Source organism: Aspergillus homomorphus, assembly GCF_003184865.1.
Source record: "Aspergillus homomorphus CBS 101889 unplaced genomic scaffold BO97scaffold_13, whole genome shotgun sequence".
Taxonomy (NCBI): domain Eukaryota; kingdom Fungi; phylum Ascomycota; class Eurotiomycetes; order Eurotiales; family Aspergillaceae; genus Aspergillus; species Aspergillus homomorphus.
This window is the reverse complement of record NW_020291899.1, coordinates 611,856-629,608: the sequence shown is the minus strand read 5'-3', so window position 1 is coordinate 629,608 and position 17,753 is coordinate 611,856. Positions and strand designations below refer to the sequence as shown.

The window sequence follows — 17,753 nt, the reverse complement described above, 5'->3', positions numbered from 1 at the left end:
CATCCTGCCTCGTATCGAAAAGGGTCATGGTCCTCCTCCGGGGTGAGCCCTCAAGCACCTCTACGTCCTTCAGTCCACAAAAGCTCGTCGGGTACGCCTTTGTCGCAGCTTGCAGCTAGTGGAGAGTCGCATTGTGCAACAAAGGGCACGCAGAGTTCACGATCAAGACTGATCTCTAGCCTGAGACTCATTGCCTTACTCCCTCTTTATGCAATGAAATCTCTCTTTGTGACGCTTTTGTATCGGGGTGGTGAGTTCCTGTTCTCATGCGAGATGTCCCTTATCGTGTACAGCGTTACCCTGCACGTCCGCCACTATAAAAGTAACCACCAACCAGGCTCTCACATATCTCCAAGCCTCACCATCAAGTCAAGCAGAGATGGAACACACGTTCAAACGGTCCGATCATCATCTCTCCCCAGAGATGTCAGAGAATCAAGAAAACACACCCCCGCACGCCTGCCTCACCGGGGCCTTCTGGGTGGGGTGCAGGTTCATTGAGAGAACCTACAACATCAGCTGGGAGGTAACCTCGATCCTGTCAGAGAAACCGTGGTTTGAAGTCGATGGCACGTTGGGCGTAAGCATCGTCGCCCGCGTCGTACCGACGCCAGAGCCGCATCCGATGTGGCAGCCAACGCTAACGTCGGAGGCGGAGCCGCAGCCAACTCTAGAGGCGCACCCTGCGCAAACCGCGGAGCAGCCAGAGCGAGAGCCAGAATCGAAACCAGAGACAGAGACAGAGCCGGCGCCGGCGGCGGTGGCGGTGGCGGATCCCAATCTTTCGACAACGGAGCCCGTGGGCTCCCTCATCGAGGACACAGTCCTCAAGATCACGATCGGAATTCTGCCCCCGGGGGTGGGGGACGAGGAGCACAACGACGACATCAGCCCGGGGACCAGGCCCAGCACCGACCCGGAGGTCCTGCGGCGCGTGTGGAAAGAACTCCGCCTGCAGCAACTGACGACGGCGAAGCTGCACCTAGCACATATCCCGGTGCCGCTGTACCGGTCCCTCGAAGCCGTCGACCTCCAGCAGCTGACGTTCGACCCCACGGGGGCGCCGGGGCACAGCTGGCGCTTCCAGTTCGAGCCCGAGGTGCGCGGGTGGGCGACGTTTATCTGGATGCAGGAGCGGCCGGACCACGCGCTGCCGCGGCTGGACGACCTGCGGCCGCACTCGCGGCGCATGCTCGAGACCGAGTTTCTGGGCGCCTTGCACGAGTGGTGGGCGGCGGGGTATGTCCACCGCCACCCGGACCCCGAGCATCTGCTGTGGCACCATCCGGAGAATAAGTTCTGCTTTGTGGGCTTGCGGTATGCGGGCCCCTTTGCGCCTGGCGAGCTGAAGGATCCTATGCACTATACCCCCGAGGAGCGCGACGAGGTGCTTCGGGCTTGGAGTCTGCTCGGCTCATAGCCTTGGTGACTGACCTGTTTAGGCTGGCTACTGCGCGCTTGTCGTGCTCCTTGGGAGGCTTCTTCGATCCTGGGAGTAGGTCCTGATCCGCATTATGATGGTCACTAACCCCTCTGCTATGAAACCCGCAGGCATTACTTTGGTATAAAGTTCAATTACACTTTCCACTTCTTGAAATAAAACTGAAATCAGAAAAACCATATAAGGAGACACCACTTGTTTTGTGGAATCTACTACGTGCAGTCTGAAATTTATGGAAAGAATAATAGGCAGACTATGTTTCACAGTAAGATATACGTACAGTTCGTGGTTCAACGCAAGCTCGACGAAGGCGGATGCTTCTGGTTCACTTAGAAACCAACAGCCCGGACTGAGTCGAGATAGTGTAGTGAAGTCAAATTAAGGTAGACACAATGCCGGTATTGGGCCCGTGATCCGAAAGCATGGTTTTGAGCCACTGGAAGTCAGTTTTACCTCCCGAGACATGGCTGCGAGAGAGTTTGAAGCTGGTCTACCTGCAGAAACATGGCCGCCAGACGTTCTGGAATTGTCCTACCTTGTATAAAACATGGCACCGAGACATCCAACCTTGATCCGCCTTACCCAAGGACCACGGTCTCTGTCTCACAGCCACACATCACAACCTGCCCAAATGTCTCAACCTAAATCTAACCACAACTTTCGCAACCTAAATCCGCCCACAGCTGCATGTAACCAAACCAAAGCTGTATTGTACACCTGACCGACTTATTGAATCTTCCTCTTACCAACCACCTTCCCACCATCTGCAGCCCTAACCTCTGCCTCCACCTTCCCCAGCAGCGAATCCACCGCCTCCAAGCGCACCAAATCTTCGTCTCCTCCGTCTACATCGACCACTCTGATCCTAGCCACCACCTCTCCAACAAACACCCTATCCTCCTCGTCCTCCAAAAACCGTACATCCGGTCGCCAGATCCCGTCTGCATACCGCTCAGCCAGCTCCCCGACCTGTTCCTCCTTCCAACCCTTCGGATACCTCGCCAGGTCGTACAGCAATTCCCACTGGTCCCGATGCGGCTGCGTGGCCGGGGTGTAGCCACACGTGTAGATAATGGTCCAATCCCACCATCGCTGCTGCTGAATATACGTCCCATCAACGTCTTGATCTCTACCACTACCACCAGCAGTACCCTCACTGTCTGACTCCAGCTCACAAGCTCGCTTAGCGCCTTCCTCGCGCAGACAGCGCAACACCTCCGGGAAAGCATGGTAGGCTTCCGCCGCCCGGGAGGGCGGACCCTGCTCATCAGCATAGACGACCTTCTCTTCGACGGCGGCGCGCTGTGCCGGACCGGGTTTATACATTGACAGTTTCTCCATATGAGCTCGCCGGCTGATTTCGGCTGAGTGAAGAGCATGATCTAGCACAGTGAAGCTACGGGGCTTGCTTGGGTCAAGATCATTGAGTCGCAATCGGAGGCCCAAGGAGAGAAGGAGGGTTGTGGTGCGGGCTTTGCCGCGGGTTACGGCGGCTATGAGGCTGTATATTGCTCCTTGGTTGCAGAGGAATAACCGCTGGTAGGGCTCGTGGATTTCCTCCGTGCTATTTGCCTTGGTCTCTGCGTTGGGATCGAGAGAGGCAATGTGTCGCAGAACACCAGTTATGAGTTGGTAGGTGTCTTGATCGTGCAGGGCGGGATTATTGGCGATGCTAAAGAAGATGTCCTTGCCTTGATCGCTGAGAAGAGTCGGAAAGGCACCCTTCCCCAGTAGAAAAAGACCGCGGCGAGCTGGCTGGTTTTTGGTCTCGAATGCGATGGACAGGGGAGTGGCGCCGCGACGGGTTTGCGCGTTGAGGTCTGCCGGAGGCTCATGTGCAAGAAGTACCTCGCAGGCCTGTTCAAACTCGTCTTCGGGGTGATATATTGTTGACAGCGAATGCAGCGGGGTGTCATTCTCGAATTTATTCCGAATGTCTACATCGGGCATAGCAGCGACAATGCGTTGGAGCGTGGGAAGGTACGAGCGCGGATAGTCTAGTCGGGGACCAACAATCGATGCCCAGGAATGAAGAACTAAAGTACATGGTGAGCTTGCGGCACAATTGACGGGGGGCTGTACTGGACCTACCAGAGTCTCCCATCGATATTGTTGATTCGTGAAGGCCTGCACCCGCATCGAGTAAGGCACTTATAACACCACCGTTCCAGACTCCTAGGTCGGCAGCGGCAGCAATTGGAGTGAGTGAAGGATAGCCTTTATCCTTTGCATCTATATCTGCACCAGCGCCTACCAATAAACGAACTAGGGCTGTCGCGTTGTCGAGATATGTCTCCCAATTGCCTTGCCGGATCCAAGCATGCCAGTGGTGGGGAAGGTAGCCATGTCGCTCAGGGAAGTACTTTGTCATTCCGTGAAGCGTGTTTCTCCCCATCGCGTCATTCAGTCCTCCATCCGCTCTATGAGCGATGAGGCTTTTGGCGACTTCGAAGTCACCAAACCACGCAGCCAGAGCGAGGGGCGTGGTTGCGCTATCAGATCCATGGTAAGTCGCATTCACGTTCGCACCAAGAGTGACCAGGACATGAATTGCCGTCAGGTTGCGGAAGGTAGCAGCCCAATGCAATGGCGTACCATGGGGCAGTTCAAATGGACTATATCTTATATCAGCAATGACAAACTCAGCATGCTGCCTAGCACTTACTAGTGTAAGATCGGTATTCGCTCGGGAAAGCCACCACTGTTCTCACCCACAACAGGTCGGATGACAGTATTCACATCGGCTCCAGCTGCAATCAATTGCTCCGCAATAGAATGAACAGACTCGTCGGGTAAGATGAAGAGCCAATGTAATGGAGATATTCCTGCCCGCAGCGCTGTACGAGACGCATCTGCCTTGTGTTCAAGGAGAAGCTGGACCATACTCGCATGACCAGCCTGACATGCTTTATAAAGCGGAGTTTCCCCATTATCATTCTCCACATCAACGGCAATTCCTGCATCGTTGAGCAACACCTGAACCGTATCAAGCTCTCCCAATGCAGCAGCGGCGTGCAGTATAGTGTTTCCCTTATGGTCGACGATCACCCCATGCTCTGACTTCCATTTGATCGCCTTTTGGGAGCTTCGAGCAGCCTCTATGATATCCTTCTTTCTGAGGAAAAAATCGGCACAGAACCCTCCATTGCGACGAAACCTGTTCTTGGCCTGTTCCATTTTTTCAGTTGACAGTGCGGACGGAGGAGCAAAAAGATACCCCTCCGCGACGGCTTGAAAGCTCAACTCTTCCAAAACCTTTGTCTCAAAATTCAGTGGAAGGTCATGGGCAGCCATTACCTGGGCGTAAACAGCCCTTGCGGGAGAATAGCCTCCCTTTGCGGCGTCAGTCATGTACAGCAAGAGACGATCGAGATATGAGGGCTTGGCCCCCGTCACCGTCTGCGCCATTCCAAATAACACATCACCCGGGAAGTCCATCGAAGTGCCCTGTTTCACCGCAGTGTATTGTGCTTCCAGCTCTGATAGCACGGAGGGATCAAGTCTGTACCAGAACAACGGTCCTTTGTTATACATCGGGTCCAGAGTGCCAACATAGGGAGCATTCTCGCTTCGAACTTCAGAGAAAGATAGCCTATGGACTTAGCATTTTCATCGGCGAGATAGGGCACTAGGATCACATACCAAGTTGCATATGCAGGAGTATCTGTCTTGAGTAGCTGAGCAGTCGGCAGTGGTCGGCTCCTCGGGTCTTCCGCTAAAAGCTTCTGAATTGCCTTTCGAAGCTCCATACGCAGTGCAGACGGGATATCTTCACGTCCGTAAAGCATCTCGAATACCTCCTCCGCCGCCGTTTCGGGATCCTCATCAAGAACTACGGGCTCCCCATGGTTGACAAACATCGACAGAACCGTCAAGCCAAAACTGTAGGCATCAAAACGGAACATCAGGTCCGGCTGAAAAGGGCAGAAACGCGCCAGGTCATCGTTGGCCACCTCAGGGGCCAGCCATGCTGGCGTCCCACGGTAATCGCTCATATTAAGTCGACTGTCGGGGGCCTCCAGGTCAACGCAGACTCCGAAATCACTCAGCTTGGCTCGATAAGGAACTTTGTTGCTCTTCATCTCAAAAACAAGCACGTTGTCTGGCTTGAGGTCCCCGTGTACGATGCGCAGCCGATGTAGCGCCTCCACTCCGTTCGCAATATCCAAGCTAAGCTGATACTTCACATCGACTGAGGGATCGCTTTGGGCTGCGAGAAAGTCTGTCAATGGCATCAAGGCAGCTTCCATGAAAAGAACTGGGACTGGCATATCCGCAAAGGGATAATCATAACCCCATGCGATGAGTCGAACGATATTAGGATGGCGACGCAGTGCCGGGTTACAGAGAGCCAGCAGCTCTAATCCGAGAGTGCGCAACTGAAGACGGTAGTCTGGCGTGTCTGCGAATCGCTGCGTCCCTTTGCGAGAAAGAGGCACATTCACTCGCTTGATCACCAGACCCTCGTTGCCAGTGTAACCTTCGTGCGACTTCTCCTTGAAGACAGTGAACTGGGAGCCAGCGCCGATCTTGGCCGCCCGCGTCGCCAGGTTGAGGGCCTTCAATAACCGCGGCCCATGAATTCCAGTCTGGGACAATATGCCTGCAAATTGAGAAACGGTACTTAGAATAGCGGACTCGCCATTACGAGTGGCAGTAATGGCCACTTCCAGAAAATCACTGGACGGAACAGACGACAGGCTTAAGCTGTCAAGATCCAAATTCGAATCGACCACGTCAAAGTCGTCGGCTGTTCCGGATGCCCAGTCTCTCAGCGACGGGGAGAGGTCTCCAGTGTCCAGAGATGAAAGAAGATCGAAAGAGCCATCGTCCGACATGGCGATCTGTGCAGATGTTTAGAAAAGAGGTATTCTGGCAGACAGGGGTCCGTGACTCCGTAAATGTTCTTGCTGCCGACTTACACGCGAAAACGTGGCGGGGCTGCGAGACTAGAGCCATATTAGCCGTGATTTATCCCTCATTATCCGTTAGCCTGCATATCTTCAGCCTCGTCTGACATGACATCTTACCAACCCGTCTTCCCCTCTTCATCGGTGCTCTTTTCTTCGTTCTCACATCAATCGACGCGAGCAGCAAACCCTGAAAATAAACAATGGATGTCTATGGGACGGCGGTAACGGCCATCACGCAGGCCTATCAGGTAACTGTTTTCATCCAGGGCGTCATCTCCGACATCAAGTCTTTCGACGAGGACCGGGAGGAGGTCCGCCTCAAGTTGAACGTGCAGCTCTCGACGCTCCTTTTCTTCCGTCGCATTTTCGTTCATCCCGAGCATGGCCTTCTTCTGCCGGGTAAACTCGACACTTTCATTGCCAAGACCATTGAGGGACTGCTTGTTCAGATGCGCAAAACCCTGACCGAGTATGAGCTTGTGGCCGTCAAGTATGGCCTTGTGACGGGCGGTGATGAGGATGGAGGCTTGGAAAAGCCCGAGGAGGTCAAAGAGTCACTCCTGCATCGCATCAAGATCAAAGCCATGTCCCTGAAGATGAAGGGTTACGACTGGTCGCTCTTCGACAAGAAAAGGCTGCACAAGCTCCTTGAGGCCTATACCAATTGGTCAGCCGACTTGCGAAACCTGATGCAGCATCTGTCCCAGGATGCACTTTCCCGAGTTGTGGATGAGAATGATCAGGGTCTGAAGGCGACCGGACTAGAGCCCGTAATGAAGCGACGGAAAATGGTCGATACACATGCTCCAAACGAATTTCAGAGCCTGGAAGGTCAAATTATTGAGGAAGGGGCCGTGTCGGGCGGTTTCCAATTGGGACGCTGGACACCATCCGGCTCCACATCCAGCACGATGGTAGTTATAGAATTCCATGAATACGAAGGCTTGTTGAAAGGCGATGATCTTGAACCCGACGAGATTGAGGAACTGAAGGCACCCATTCGGAACCTAGCTTGGCTCCTGAAGAACAGTACATTCAACAGCCACGAGTCCCCGGACGCGGAGCCGGGGCTGGAGCCGCCCCAGATCTATGCTTTGAAATGTTTAGGCTTTATCGATCAGCCGGAAGAAGAGCGTAACGTGTTCCTCTACAGTCTTCCGACGTCCGATGAGGACGACCAGCACGAAGGCACAGTAGCACCCACAACGGACCTCACTACCCTCCATGGCTTCATCAACGCTGTGGACCGGGAGAGCAAACGGCCTTTGAAACGGCCATCATTGAATGATCGGTTCAGCATGGCGCATTGCCTTGCCATCACCCTGCTGAACGTCCACGCCTCAAAATGGGTGCACAAGAATGTCTGGAGCCGAGGGATCCTCCTCTTTTTGCAGACTCCAGCGGGCGTTCGCGCCTCGGGACTTCAGGCGCACCGACTCTTGAACACTCCAAACCCGCAACAACGGATTCTTGCATACCTAAGTGACTGGGGCTATGCACGGTCCGAGCAGCAGGGCACAGACATGCGTGCGGACTTTGAAGCTGAGCCGAATCTTTACCGTCATCCTGATCGGCAGGGAAGGCCCACTAGACAGTTCCAACGGCGCCATGACATCTATGCCCTGGGTGTAGTGCTTCTGGAGATTGGCCTCTGGGTGACGCTGTCTCGTTTGATGGAAACTAAAATCCGCGAAGCCGAAAAGACCGGGCGGCTGCCCAGGCCGAAAAAAGTTGCCGCAGATTTGGTTGCGTTAGCCCAGCAGGGTCTTCCAAAGGAGATGGGCGAAGGCTATGCTCAGGCCGTTGTAGATTGTCTGACAGGGAACTTTCGCGAAGGAGACGTAGAGCTTGCCTTAGACTTTCAGGAGAAAGTAGTGAATATTCTGGCCAGGGGAATGATGCTTTAAACTGTGTATCCTTGAATGATATGTCACATCGCTTCATCTCATACAGCATAATGACAGCATAGTACCAGCTTGGACAGTAAAATCCAGTAAGCAAGCACCAAACAAGCTTTTGAAAAAAACGAGTCAGCCTTATAGACCAAGTTTATCATCTCTTTTCTTCCTAATTGAGCCCGAGGCGAAGTCTTTGCGCAGAGATTGAAACATCGTTCCTCGGTCAACGTTGCCAGTTCTTGGGTCATTGTTCGTTAACTTTAGATGTCGAGGCATTCTATCATCTAGTCTTCTGTAGCTTAGCGTTCACCTTCTGTTCATAGTGATCTTTCCATCGTGCCAAAACAGCTGCCCGCTGAGCATCCGAAGCCAACTGTATTTCTGCGATACCCTGGGCGATACGCGACTTCACTACGCAGCATCGTCGATTCTTCCCATAGGACTTCGCAATGCTGCGGTGGATCCCATTCAGTGGATAACCAAGCAAGCCCCATAATCCTGAACCTCTGGTTTAGTCTTACACCCGTGCAATCATCGTGATCACTAGAGACATACCCGCTTGAGGCTTGATCAGCAGTCCCCCAATACCTTTTCCAAGCCCGGATGTCAGACCGGAAGCTCCGTGGCTATTCCACCCTTGATGAGGTTGGGTCACGACCCCGGTAATGCCATCGTACCAACCGTATGCGAACTCCTTTAACAGGTTAGCTTTCTAACACAAGGAAGTACTAAACATAACACCGCAATCTGACCTGGCCAGCTGCCACAAACCCTGACATGACTCCCGTGGCTATCGGGGCCTCCCTTACGGTTTCGTCATGGTAAAACCGAGGAGCATTATGAAATGTATGACACATCAAGAATGTGACACTCATAGGAATCTCAATGATCCAGTCCACCAATTGGCGTCCAGTGTATCCGGAATTGATGAACACATTTTTCCAAGATGCTGTGCCGCTGTTCATGGATGGCATGTCCAGGGCACTCTGGTTAGATGAGGATTTTAGCGACGTACTAGAAGGGGCGATAGAGATGCCGGAATCTGATCGTTGACGAGTCCCGGCTTTTTCAGCAATCGTTGTCGAGCTTGACGGCGAAACAGATGTCTGGGTCGCGCAATAGCTTGTGAGGCTATATCTCTCGGCGAATCTGATAGAGGGCGACCGCGCGAAATTCTGTACGAGTTGAATTGGCATCTCAACCAAGCCCGTGAAAAAGTTCGTGAGGGACCCGGCGAACATTTCGGCCCCAGGGAGACCTGGAGCACTCGGATCGAGGTTCGTATCGTAGGATTTGATTCGAAGTCTAAGGAAGATAAATGTCTCTGCTTATCGAGTAGGAAAAGGGGAGCATACAACTTAATGTTCCTCGGCTCGAGCTGCCTCGAGTGGACAAGGATTGCTGCGGCAAATGCACTGAGGTAAATGCTTGTATGCTGGACTCTCCATACAGCCGGACGGTCAGGGCATAGAGCACATCTTAGCCTGCGGATGTCCAGATGATTATGAAAACTTTCCATCGCCGTTGAGGCACCGTGCTCTGTCTGGATTTTACAGCTCAAGACCTTTGCTTGCTCTCTAGTTTCGGGCTCCATACAGTGGTGCATCGCTCCTGCGAGCTTTTCCGCTGTCAGTTGTTTAAAAGGAATCGGCGCAGGGCCGGCACCATTGGTGGCAACAAGCATGCCCCAGAAAGGCTGATCGCCGAAAAATGGAACGATAACAGTGGGCCGACCCAGAGCTAGTCCGATTGCCGTTGTCCCTGCACCTCCATGATGGACAACGCATGACACTCTGGAAAATAGCCAATCGTGTGGGCAGTTACCTGTGAAGTACACATCAGGGACACTTATATCATCAGCTCCGAGACCGCCCCAGCCCTTTGCGACTATTGCCCGATAGCCAGAGATTCGAATAGCTTCGAGCACAGTCCGCGTAAGTGCTTCTGGATCGTCGACAACTATCGATCCGAACCCAATGTAGACTGGTGGTGCTCCAGCCTTGAGGAAGTCGATCAGGTCCTGAGGCGGATTATACTCGTCATCAGACGACACGAAAGAAAAGCCAGCCACATCAATATGATCAAGCCAGTCGTCAGGCTTTGGCAGCAGGGAGGGGGACCTGAATACCACTTTAAAACAAGCTCGTTATGGCTAGATTCTCTTTCAGGTACACCTACCACAGGTATGTAAAAGGGATTCTCAGGCGAGAAAGAAGGCTAGGCGCGCGCATAGAATCTAGTCGCTCTAGTCCCAGCTCATGACGACGAAATTCATTGATCAAGTCCCCCACGCCTTGCCATATCACCGTCTCTGCTATCATATACGACATGAGTTTTCCGACCGATGATTTAGTGTTTGTTGAGCGGACTTTGGCCAATGGGTGTGAGAAAGCTTGCGTAGGCGACCATGGCATCCTGATCTCCCTATGAGTGAAAACTGCCAGGCACACAACCACTATAAGAAGACCCACGTAAACATGATATGAAGGGGGATCCCCATCTTCTCCGCGCAATGAATATGTGCGAAGCTAGGCGGATTGGCGATGATGGCGTCCGCAACAAACGGGGGTGCACCGGTACATTCAGCTGGATTGAAGGGCGTAATGCCTTCCCCGGGCTCGAAACATGATCGCCAGCAGCCCCCCAGGATCTGTCGCACATCTTTCCTCCGCCGGCTTATATCGCCCTGGGTGATTGCCTCTATCTTGGGAACCAAGTTCGGATTCTTCACCATGAAAGACATGAGCTGCGCCGGATCGCCTCCAATGTTGAAGAATTCCAGGTCATGAGCGCGCACGAAGTCTCTAAATATCAAGTGTGTCGCTAACCGGATGCGGTGCCCATGCTTCTGCAGTTCCTGTCCCAGCGCAATGAAGGGCTGGACGTCTCCACGAGATCCGACGACATGTATAACCACATTCAACCGGAGCGGAAACCGGGTCGTATTATCTTCCGGCATCCACGGACGATGATGCTCAGCTTGGCGCTTTAGGACATCGAGGAAGCTCGCAAGGCGGGGGCAGTTTTCTTGTAAGTCAACCAACAAACGTCCATCATCTGTCAAATCGTGCGAAAAGGGAATCAGCTAATATGATTCGATTCTGATCGGTAGCATTGGGCTTGTTACCCGTAATTTCACTCTCCGCCAAAAGGCCTGGAATAAGAGCCTTGAACGCCTTGGCCTCGCATAATCGGGTATCGATCGTCTCGGTCATAGTCCAGAGTCATCAGCCTCCATTCAAGCTCTTTGGGAAAGTCTGTGTAACGCATAGAAAGACGAAACACAGCATAGCGCTTGTTTATCTTTCTCTGTGGTTGTGATGTACGACGTCAGATGTGTATGACAAATTGCTTATTTGAATCTCTGGGTTCTGTGGCGTTGGCGGTGATCGATCTCGATCTGGGCGCTCTTCAAGTCTCGTGCGGTGGGTGAACCACGGTTCGTGTACCGTTTTCAACATGCTGATAGAGAATCCTTTCCTGCGGTCCTTGGTTGTCGACTTGTCAGCACGCGTTCTCCCCGGCGAAATACCTGTCACTCGCGACGTCATCGTTTTTGATGAAGCTCATGGGTGCTCAGTCGCTTCACCACGGGCAGGCTAATCTAGCGCTGGTGTGGTCTCTCAAGATAGATAATGGGGGCCGTCAACCCCGCTTGAGACAAGAACGAAATCGTAGAGGAGATAGGATGAGGTTAGATGGAAGTTAAGGTGAGGGGAGAAAATGAGGTAGCCGGCCAGAAGCGGTAAGAACATAATTGGTAACTGCAGCCCATCGGCCTATTGCTCGACTCAGTCAGCCAGTTCACAGATGCAGCAGCGGTTTCGATCCTGTCCAGCACTGTCTCGTATATACCATTCTGGTGCCATGATCTGATTTAATAAAGCTCTAGATATTTCATTCCCCGCTGGAGAATATAGTGGTAATTTCTCGGATGAATCATCCACCAAAAGTTCATCTATAAATTTTACTCAACCCGAACCCGACTTACTGGTCCCCGATACTGATGTCTCGCATATAATCCATAATACCCCACAGCCAACAAAACCACCCCGGAGAATATAACAATACTCCAATTCATATCCGCGGCGTCAGGATGGTTGGTCAGGGGGAAAAAGCTAAACGTGAGAATGACTACCAACACGAGGATTGATACGGTGTCGATAAACGGAGTTGCGCGCCCCAGACTCCATCGTGCCGGGGGTAGAGGGTCGCCTCTCCATCGTCGGAGACGCACGCACGAGATCGAGATCAGGTAGGAGGAGAGCAACGCCGCTGTGCCCAGAGACATAATAGCGTTGAAGGCGACCGAGGAGCCGATGTTGATGAGGGAAAGGAGAGTGACGATGACCATGCTGACACAGAGAGCGTTAAGAGGAACCTTAAGGGTAGGGTGTATCTATAGCCATCCATTAGTTCGGAGAGTAGCAGGAGAAGAACCCCGCAAGATGTGTGCCAGTGATGGATTGTTTTCTTCGAGCAGGGAACCGGGTTATTCGGTGAGAAAAGGTGAGGTACCTTCGAAAAGAAACCGGCGAACGGGAGACCTTGGTCACGAGCAAATGCATAGATCTGTCGGGATGTCGTAGCAACGTTGCTGATGGCAGCACAGAATTGCATGATCATAATAACGACAGTCATCCCGGTGGCTGCGCGCGACGAGCCGGTAGCATTCCAGAAGACCTGGATGAAGGCGAATCCGGTCTGGCTGGCCATAACTTCTTCGATGTTGCCAATGCAGAAGGCGAAGGTGATGATCATGATGAATCCGGTGGTCCCGTTGAGAACCAAGGTGCTGACCATGCTGATGGGAAGGACGCGGGAGGCATCGCGGATCTCTTCAGCTGCTGAATTTCAGTATACAGTGACCCCGACGAAGGCAAAACGCCGCAAGTTGGATACATTTCTGGTAGAAAGGTAGGGGTAAGGGCTATTGAACGTACACATGTGCACTGCGGAATCGGGACCTGGAAAAAACAATCGGATCAGTAGGGTGAAGTAAATAGGCCGCTTGGTACATCATGAACATACCAATTAGAGCGTAGATCGGCCCTGTCAACCCTACTAAGCAAGCAAGTCCCATATTGCCCCATGCTCCATTATCCTCAAACGATCCAAAAACCTCCGAAGCAGGGGCAGTGGGCGACAGTACCCACAGCGGAATCAGAATGCCGAAAAAGCCAAAACAATGCACAATCAGGATAATCCCCTCGATGAAGGACAGTTTCTGTGCCAGGAGCGTGTTAAACAACAGCGCCCCCAGGGCCGCCGCGATTACAATCAGCGTGACATGCCACGGTTGGTAGACATAGCTGTCAGGGTAGTTGATCGCGAGCAAGCCCACCAACATGTTCGCGACAGTATAACAGCAGCCCGCGATTCCTGTGTGCCAGCCCAACACGCAAACCCAACCTGTCAGGTAACTCAAGAAGCGTTGTTTGCTAGGCGGTGCGAATTCCGAAACCCAATGATACTGGCCGCCGGACGTTGGGGCCCTGGGGATAATTAGCGATTAGGAGGAGTCTTCGTCGCTGGTGACTTACATGGAGGCCATTTCGGCCATCGATAGGATCACGAAACTGAAGCCTATCACTGCACCGAGGTACGTATAGATCATTCCTGCCTTTCCTCCATCCGTGAGCCCGTACGAAGCGCCACTGTTGGATTGAGTCAGCAAGACGAATTCAGAATGTGCTCCTCAAAGAACGTACAACAAGACAGCTTCCCAGGTGCACATCAACACCGCACTGAATCCTACCACCGAAAGAAGTCGAAAGTTTCGCTGGTGTTGTCAGAATTTGTCAGAAGATTCTAGTCATCATCAAACTGGTATCCTCACGTTTAGTTCCTGCGCCCGGCCAACACGCCACATATCCTTCCGATCTTGTAATGTGCCATCTTTTCTGGTCGTGATGTTCTCACGATCCTCGGCCGTGGAACAAGCGGAAAAGTCTGGTGCTTTTTCGGTGATAGTTGACATTGTGAGTGCACCAAAAAAGCTGAAGGATAGACCGCGATAAGAGCACAGAGAAGAAAGCACCGTTCGCCGGGAGGAAAGTCCTACTTAACAAGTTGGCTATCATGGGGCAAAGGGTGTGCGAGCATTGCTAGTCCCTCAACAAGCAGGAATAATATATTGAGCTCCATCAACCACTTCTAGCCTGACTTATCAGCAATCAGAGAAAGGTGTTGCAGACAACGGATTGTGTGGGCGACAGGGATGACAGCGGGCCACTTTCCCAAAGTGCTTATCCCGTAGCATCCCTGCCGATGTAACAGCACTTACGCACACTAAATACCCTGTCTGTAGGTCGGTTGACTGCGCCACGAATTTTACAGCACGAGGGTACAACTCAGCACCGGTTCTGTAGATCCCATCATTTAAAGCCTATAGCTATCCCTGTTAGCGGAGCTAAATATCAGACAATCAGGGGATATATCCCTGCATGCGCAAATCCCGGTATGCGCGAATTTTCCCTCGCTAAGAAATTTTCGAACAATCCCAGCATACAAGGGTCGTATTCCATCGTTGTTGTCGAAAAAGGGGATGTTAGACTCATTGAACATGAATCCGGTGCAATCCAAGGGAAGAGATTGTGCTCTTAAGTTTAGTTCCGTCGCCACTCATACGACGCGAGTATGGATCTCTCAGGATGCCACATGCAGCCTATGTGATCTCGGACACAGACCGTCGTGGTCTGCTGGTGGTAGTGGCTAATCTTTTCATGTCCTGGATGGTGTTGGTCGGTTTGTTTCGCGTCTACATGCGCCTGACTATCATTGGGCCGTGGGGGCTAGATGATTTGATGGTCCTTGTAGCGTCTGTCAGTATTGATCAATGCACCGGTTCGCGGTAGTGCAACGAGACTGACAAACTGAACACTGACAATGTGAGTAGGTATTCGGCATCGCCAACGTCGGGGCGGTGATGGGAGGTGTCAAACATGGGCTGGGAAGCACTGAGAGCAAACTCGATGCCTCTCAAATCGACCCCGCTGAACAGGTGCAGCTCCCTTGCGCTCTCTGCAATCAACAAACCCTCCCGGTACAGAATCTGCTAACACGTCCAGGCTTTGTATGGCGCAAATATCCTACTCCTGGCTGGTCATTGCGCAGCCAAATTGTCGGTTCTGTTTCTCTTGCGTCGCCTGGGCAGAGAAAGATCATATCTGAGGGCCTGCACAGTTGTGATGGGCGGGATCGTTCTGTGGGGAGCTGTTTCAATTCTACTCGTTGCCCTGAAATGCCCGTTTCGCCATCCGTGGATACTCAGCCAATGTGCAAGTACCGTACGTATGCGTCCTCCGCCTATACAAATGCATGTCTCTGTTTCGGATGGACTGATGGAAATCCCAGCTCCCTCGCTGGCAAGCAATCACCATCCTCGACATCATAACCGAGCTTCTGCTACTCACCCTCAGTCTGTATCTTGTCTGGCCTATCCGTATGAGGCGGATGCGGAAAGCTGGAGTTATTGGCGCATTTGGGACGAGGATCGGGTAGGACGCCCGCTCTGTTGCACATTGCACATCGTTAATCCGCCTTTCTTATTCTTCAGGATCATCACCCTTGCTATCGTGCGGCAGACCGCGATGAACGGAATCGCACATACCCATGACCCCCTCCTCGACATCGCCGACACCACCATCCTGACCCAGGTCCTATTGCATTGCAGCATCATGGCTGCCACCGTTCCTTGTCTCAAGCCGTTTGTGGTGGCATTCAATACTAGCTGGGGCCAAGGCACAGTTGGGCAAGATGGTAGTAGCTACTACTATCAGCCCAGCGAAGCATCAGCAGCCGTAGGCGAATCTCAAGCCGACGCGGAGAGCAAAAGGACGAGTCGAGCAAAGAACGAGGACAAAGGTCAAACAGCTTCAGACTGTCGGGACTCTCACGAGTGGATAATTCAGGAGACACGGGAGTGGTCGTTGCAATATGAGACAATCGAGATGATGCCTGTCGGGTCGAAGCGATAGATCAAGCGAAGATCTTGCCTTCCGTCAAGCTTCTGCCGGAGATGCCATATTTATCCAATCTGCTCCAGGTATGTACTGTCCCGCGGGGGAACCCCCGGATACACCTATCCTTCAGCATCCCAGTCTCACTCAATACTATAACCAGAATATCAGTGTTTCCGGGGGAGAACCCCCCGGACCCCCCTTTCCTTTCAGCTTCCTGGCACCTCAATTCTCAGGCCAAGTATAAAGCGTCCCAGGGGAGAACCCCCAGACCCCCCTTTCTTTCAGCTTCCCAGCTATACGTTATCTTATCCTATAATCGCGAAGACCACACCCTCCAGGCCGTCTTTCATCGCGCTGGACAGTAGAGTATAAGTAAGAAAGAATGCAAGAACGCAGAGGATGGTTTTTCAGCACCCGGGTCTACCTTGACACTGCGTCGTTTGCATCGAAGACAGCCGTGGTGCGAATTCTGGCTCTTCCTCTGGCTGCCCATTGGACAATGTCATCATACAAAGATATGATACCAGATGTTGGGAAGGCTTAGTATAGTCTGCTTCACGTAACCGAGGGTTGCAGGAAGGCTTTTGCAGGTAGAGCACCGGCAACCCAAAATTCGGTTCCGATACGGTGATGACTACGACTTCGGCCACATTGCTACTGGAATATGGCATTCGAGGGATTTTGTAACCAGGATAGGGTTGTTGTCAGTCTAGGCTCTGCATAGCAGAGATGGCTGAACAAGACAAAGGACTGATTATTTAAGAGGTGAGTGCTTAGAATGTGTGAAGCTGGGAAGCTGTAAGAAAGAGGGGTCCGGGGATTCTCCGCCCGGACGCTTACACACTTGGCCTAAGATTTGAGGTGCCGGGAAGCTGGTAGAAGAGGGGGCTTTAAATACTTGTACTGGTTATACTCCCTCCACCTCAGTATATACAACAGACCACTGGTCCCTCCATCTCAACCAAGAATCTAACTATTTAGTAGAATCTGATTCCTCGGCCCGCAGAAGTACCACGCCCTCAACCGCCCGCAGCTGCTCGACTGCTCTCTCCGAAAGACTAAACATAGATCCAAGTCAATTCGGTAAATCCCTTGAGCTACTCAAGTAGGACAAGACTTACGTGAGAAAGTTCGTCGGCGGGATATTGCGCGTACTGGGCCAGATATCCGATCCGGTGTCCTCTTTGATGATTCTGCAAAGCACTGTTAGCAAGGCTACCTTGAAGTGAGAGAAGAGCAACCATGAAGAGCATACTTCGTCACTTGGTCACGGCTCTCTTCTGTGCCGAAGCCCATGCCGTCTGCGTAGCGGAACTGGACTGACTGCTTTGAGGTTAGTACATGGTGCAAACAGGGTCAGACAAGGGAGTGGGACTATTCACCATGGATTTGTTGGACATGTTGTTTTAAGATTGTGTGTAGTGATTGTGTAGTTGTACTCGAAGATGGTTTGAAGGAACTTCAACTTGCACTGTATGATGACGCGGGTTGGAGTTTGCAGTGTTGGTTCCGAGGCTAAAAGTGAAGGATCTGATCT

The 17,753-nt window shown here is 52.4% G+C and overlaps 6 protein-coding genes across 6 annotated transcripts; 3 read left to right on the top strand and 3 right to left on the bottom strand.

Moving 5' to 3' along the window:
* Positions 1 to 385: 385 nt before the first annotated feature.
* On the top strand, positions 386 to 1,499 carry BO97DRAFT_442535 (uncharacterized protein; the record flags this gene model as incomplete). The annotated part of the gene is made up of 2 exons (XM_025698270.1): positions 386 to 1,387; positions 1,443 to 1,499. The coding sequence occupies exons 1-2, from the start codon at positions 425 to 427 to the stop codon at positions 1,497 to 1,499; spliced, it is 1,020 nt and encodes a 339-aa protein (XP_025552689.1). The 5' UTR covers positions 386 to 424.
* A 4,994-nt stretch (positions 1,500 to 6,493) lies between these two features.
* Positions 6,494 to 8,288, top strand: BO97DRAFT_388770 (uncharacterized protein). Its single transcript, XM_025693672.1, has one exon. The coding sequence runs from the start codon at positions 6,555 to 6,557 to the stop codon at positions 8,259 to 8,261; it is 1,707 nt and encodes a 568-aa protein (XP_025552688.1). The 5' UTR covers positions 6,494 to 6,554; the 3' UTR covers positions 8,262 to 8,288.
* Positions 8,289 to 8,532: 244 nt separating this feature from the next.
* Positions 8,533 to 11,467, bottom strand: BO97DRAFT_433786 (glycosyltransferase; the record flags this gene model as incomplete). The annotated part of the gene is made up of 7 exons (XM_025697625.1): positions 8,533 to 8,750; positions 8,808 to 8,946; positions 9,005 to 9,557; positions 9,608 to 10,372; positions 10,431 to 10,667; positions 10,724 to 11,309; positions 11,380 to 11,467. The coding sequence occupies 7 exons, from the start codon at positions 11,465 to 11,467 to the stop codon at positions 8,533 to 8,535; spliced, it is 2,586 nt and encodes an 861-aa protein (XP_025552687.1).
* Positions 11,468 to 12,219: 752 nt separating this feature from the next.
* BO97DRAFT_342953 (putative amino acid permease) lies at positions 12,220 to 14,232 on the bottom strand (the record flags this gene model as incomplete). Its single annotated transcript, XM_025691687.1, has 7 exons — positions 12,220 to 12,651; positions 12,771 to 13,096; positions 13,196 to 13,219; positions 13,284 to 13,747; positions 13,796 to 13,909; positions 13,964 to 14,034; positions 14,092 to 14,232. 7 exons carry the CDS (start codon positions 14,230 to 14,232, stop codon positions 12,220 to 12,222), a joined length of 1,572 nt encoding a protein of 523 aa, XP_025552686.1.
* A 673-nt stretch (positions 14,233 to 14,905) lies between these two features.
* Positions 14,906 to 16,231, top strand: BO97DRAFT_433784 (uncharacterized protein; the record flags this gene model as incomplete). The annotated part of the gene is made up of 5 exons (XM_025697624.1): positions 14,906 to 15,076; positions 15,151 to 15,255; positions 15,323 to 15,541; positions 15,609 to 15,751; positions 15,811 to 16,231. 5 exons carry the CDS (start codon positions 14,906 to 14,908, stop codon positions 16,229 to 16,231), a joined length of 1,059 nt encoding a protein of 352 aa, XP_025552685.1.
* Positions 16,232 to 17,090: 859 nt separating this feature from the next.
* On the bottom strand, positions 17,091 to 17,697 carry BO97DRAFT_404976 (uncharacterized protein). The gene is made up of 4 exons (XM_025695079.1): positions 17,599 to 17,697; positions 17,472 to 17,539; positions 17,338 to 17,409; positions 17,091 to 17,274 (listed from the first exon to the last, which is right to left on the bottom strand). The coding sequence occupies exons 1-4, from the start codon at positions 17,614 to 17,616 to the stop codon at positions 17,190 to 17,192; spliced, it is 243 nt and encodes an 80-aa protein (XP_025552684.1). The 5' UTR covers positions 17,617 to 17,697; the 3' UTR covers positions 17,091 to 17,189.
* Positions 17,698 to 17,753: the final 56 nt, after the last annotated feature.

Bases quoted from the DNA above. Each gene is read 5' to 3' on its own strand.
- BO97DRAFT_404976 (XM_025695079.1), bottom strand. The intron at 17,410-17,471 runs GTATGCTCTTCA...AGTGCTTTGCAG, and splicing joins AGCCGTGACCAAGTGACGAA to AATCATCAAAGAGGACACCG. The intron at 17,275-17,337 runs GTAAGTCTTGTC...ATCTATGTTTAG, and splicing joins CCGCCGACGAACTTTCTCAC to TCTTTCGGAGAGAGCAGTCG.
- BO97DRAFT_388770 (XM_025693672.1), top strand. From the start codon at position 6,555: ATGGATGTCTATGGGACGGCGGTAACGGCCATCACGCAGGCCTATCAG.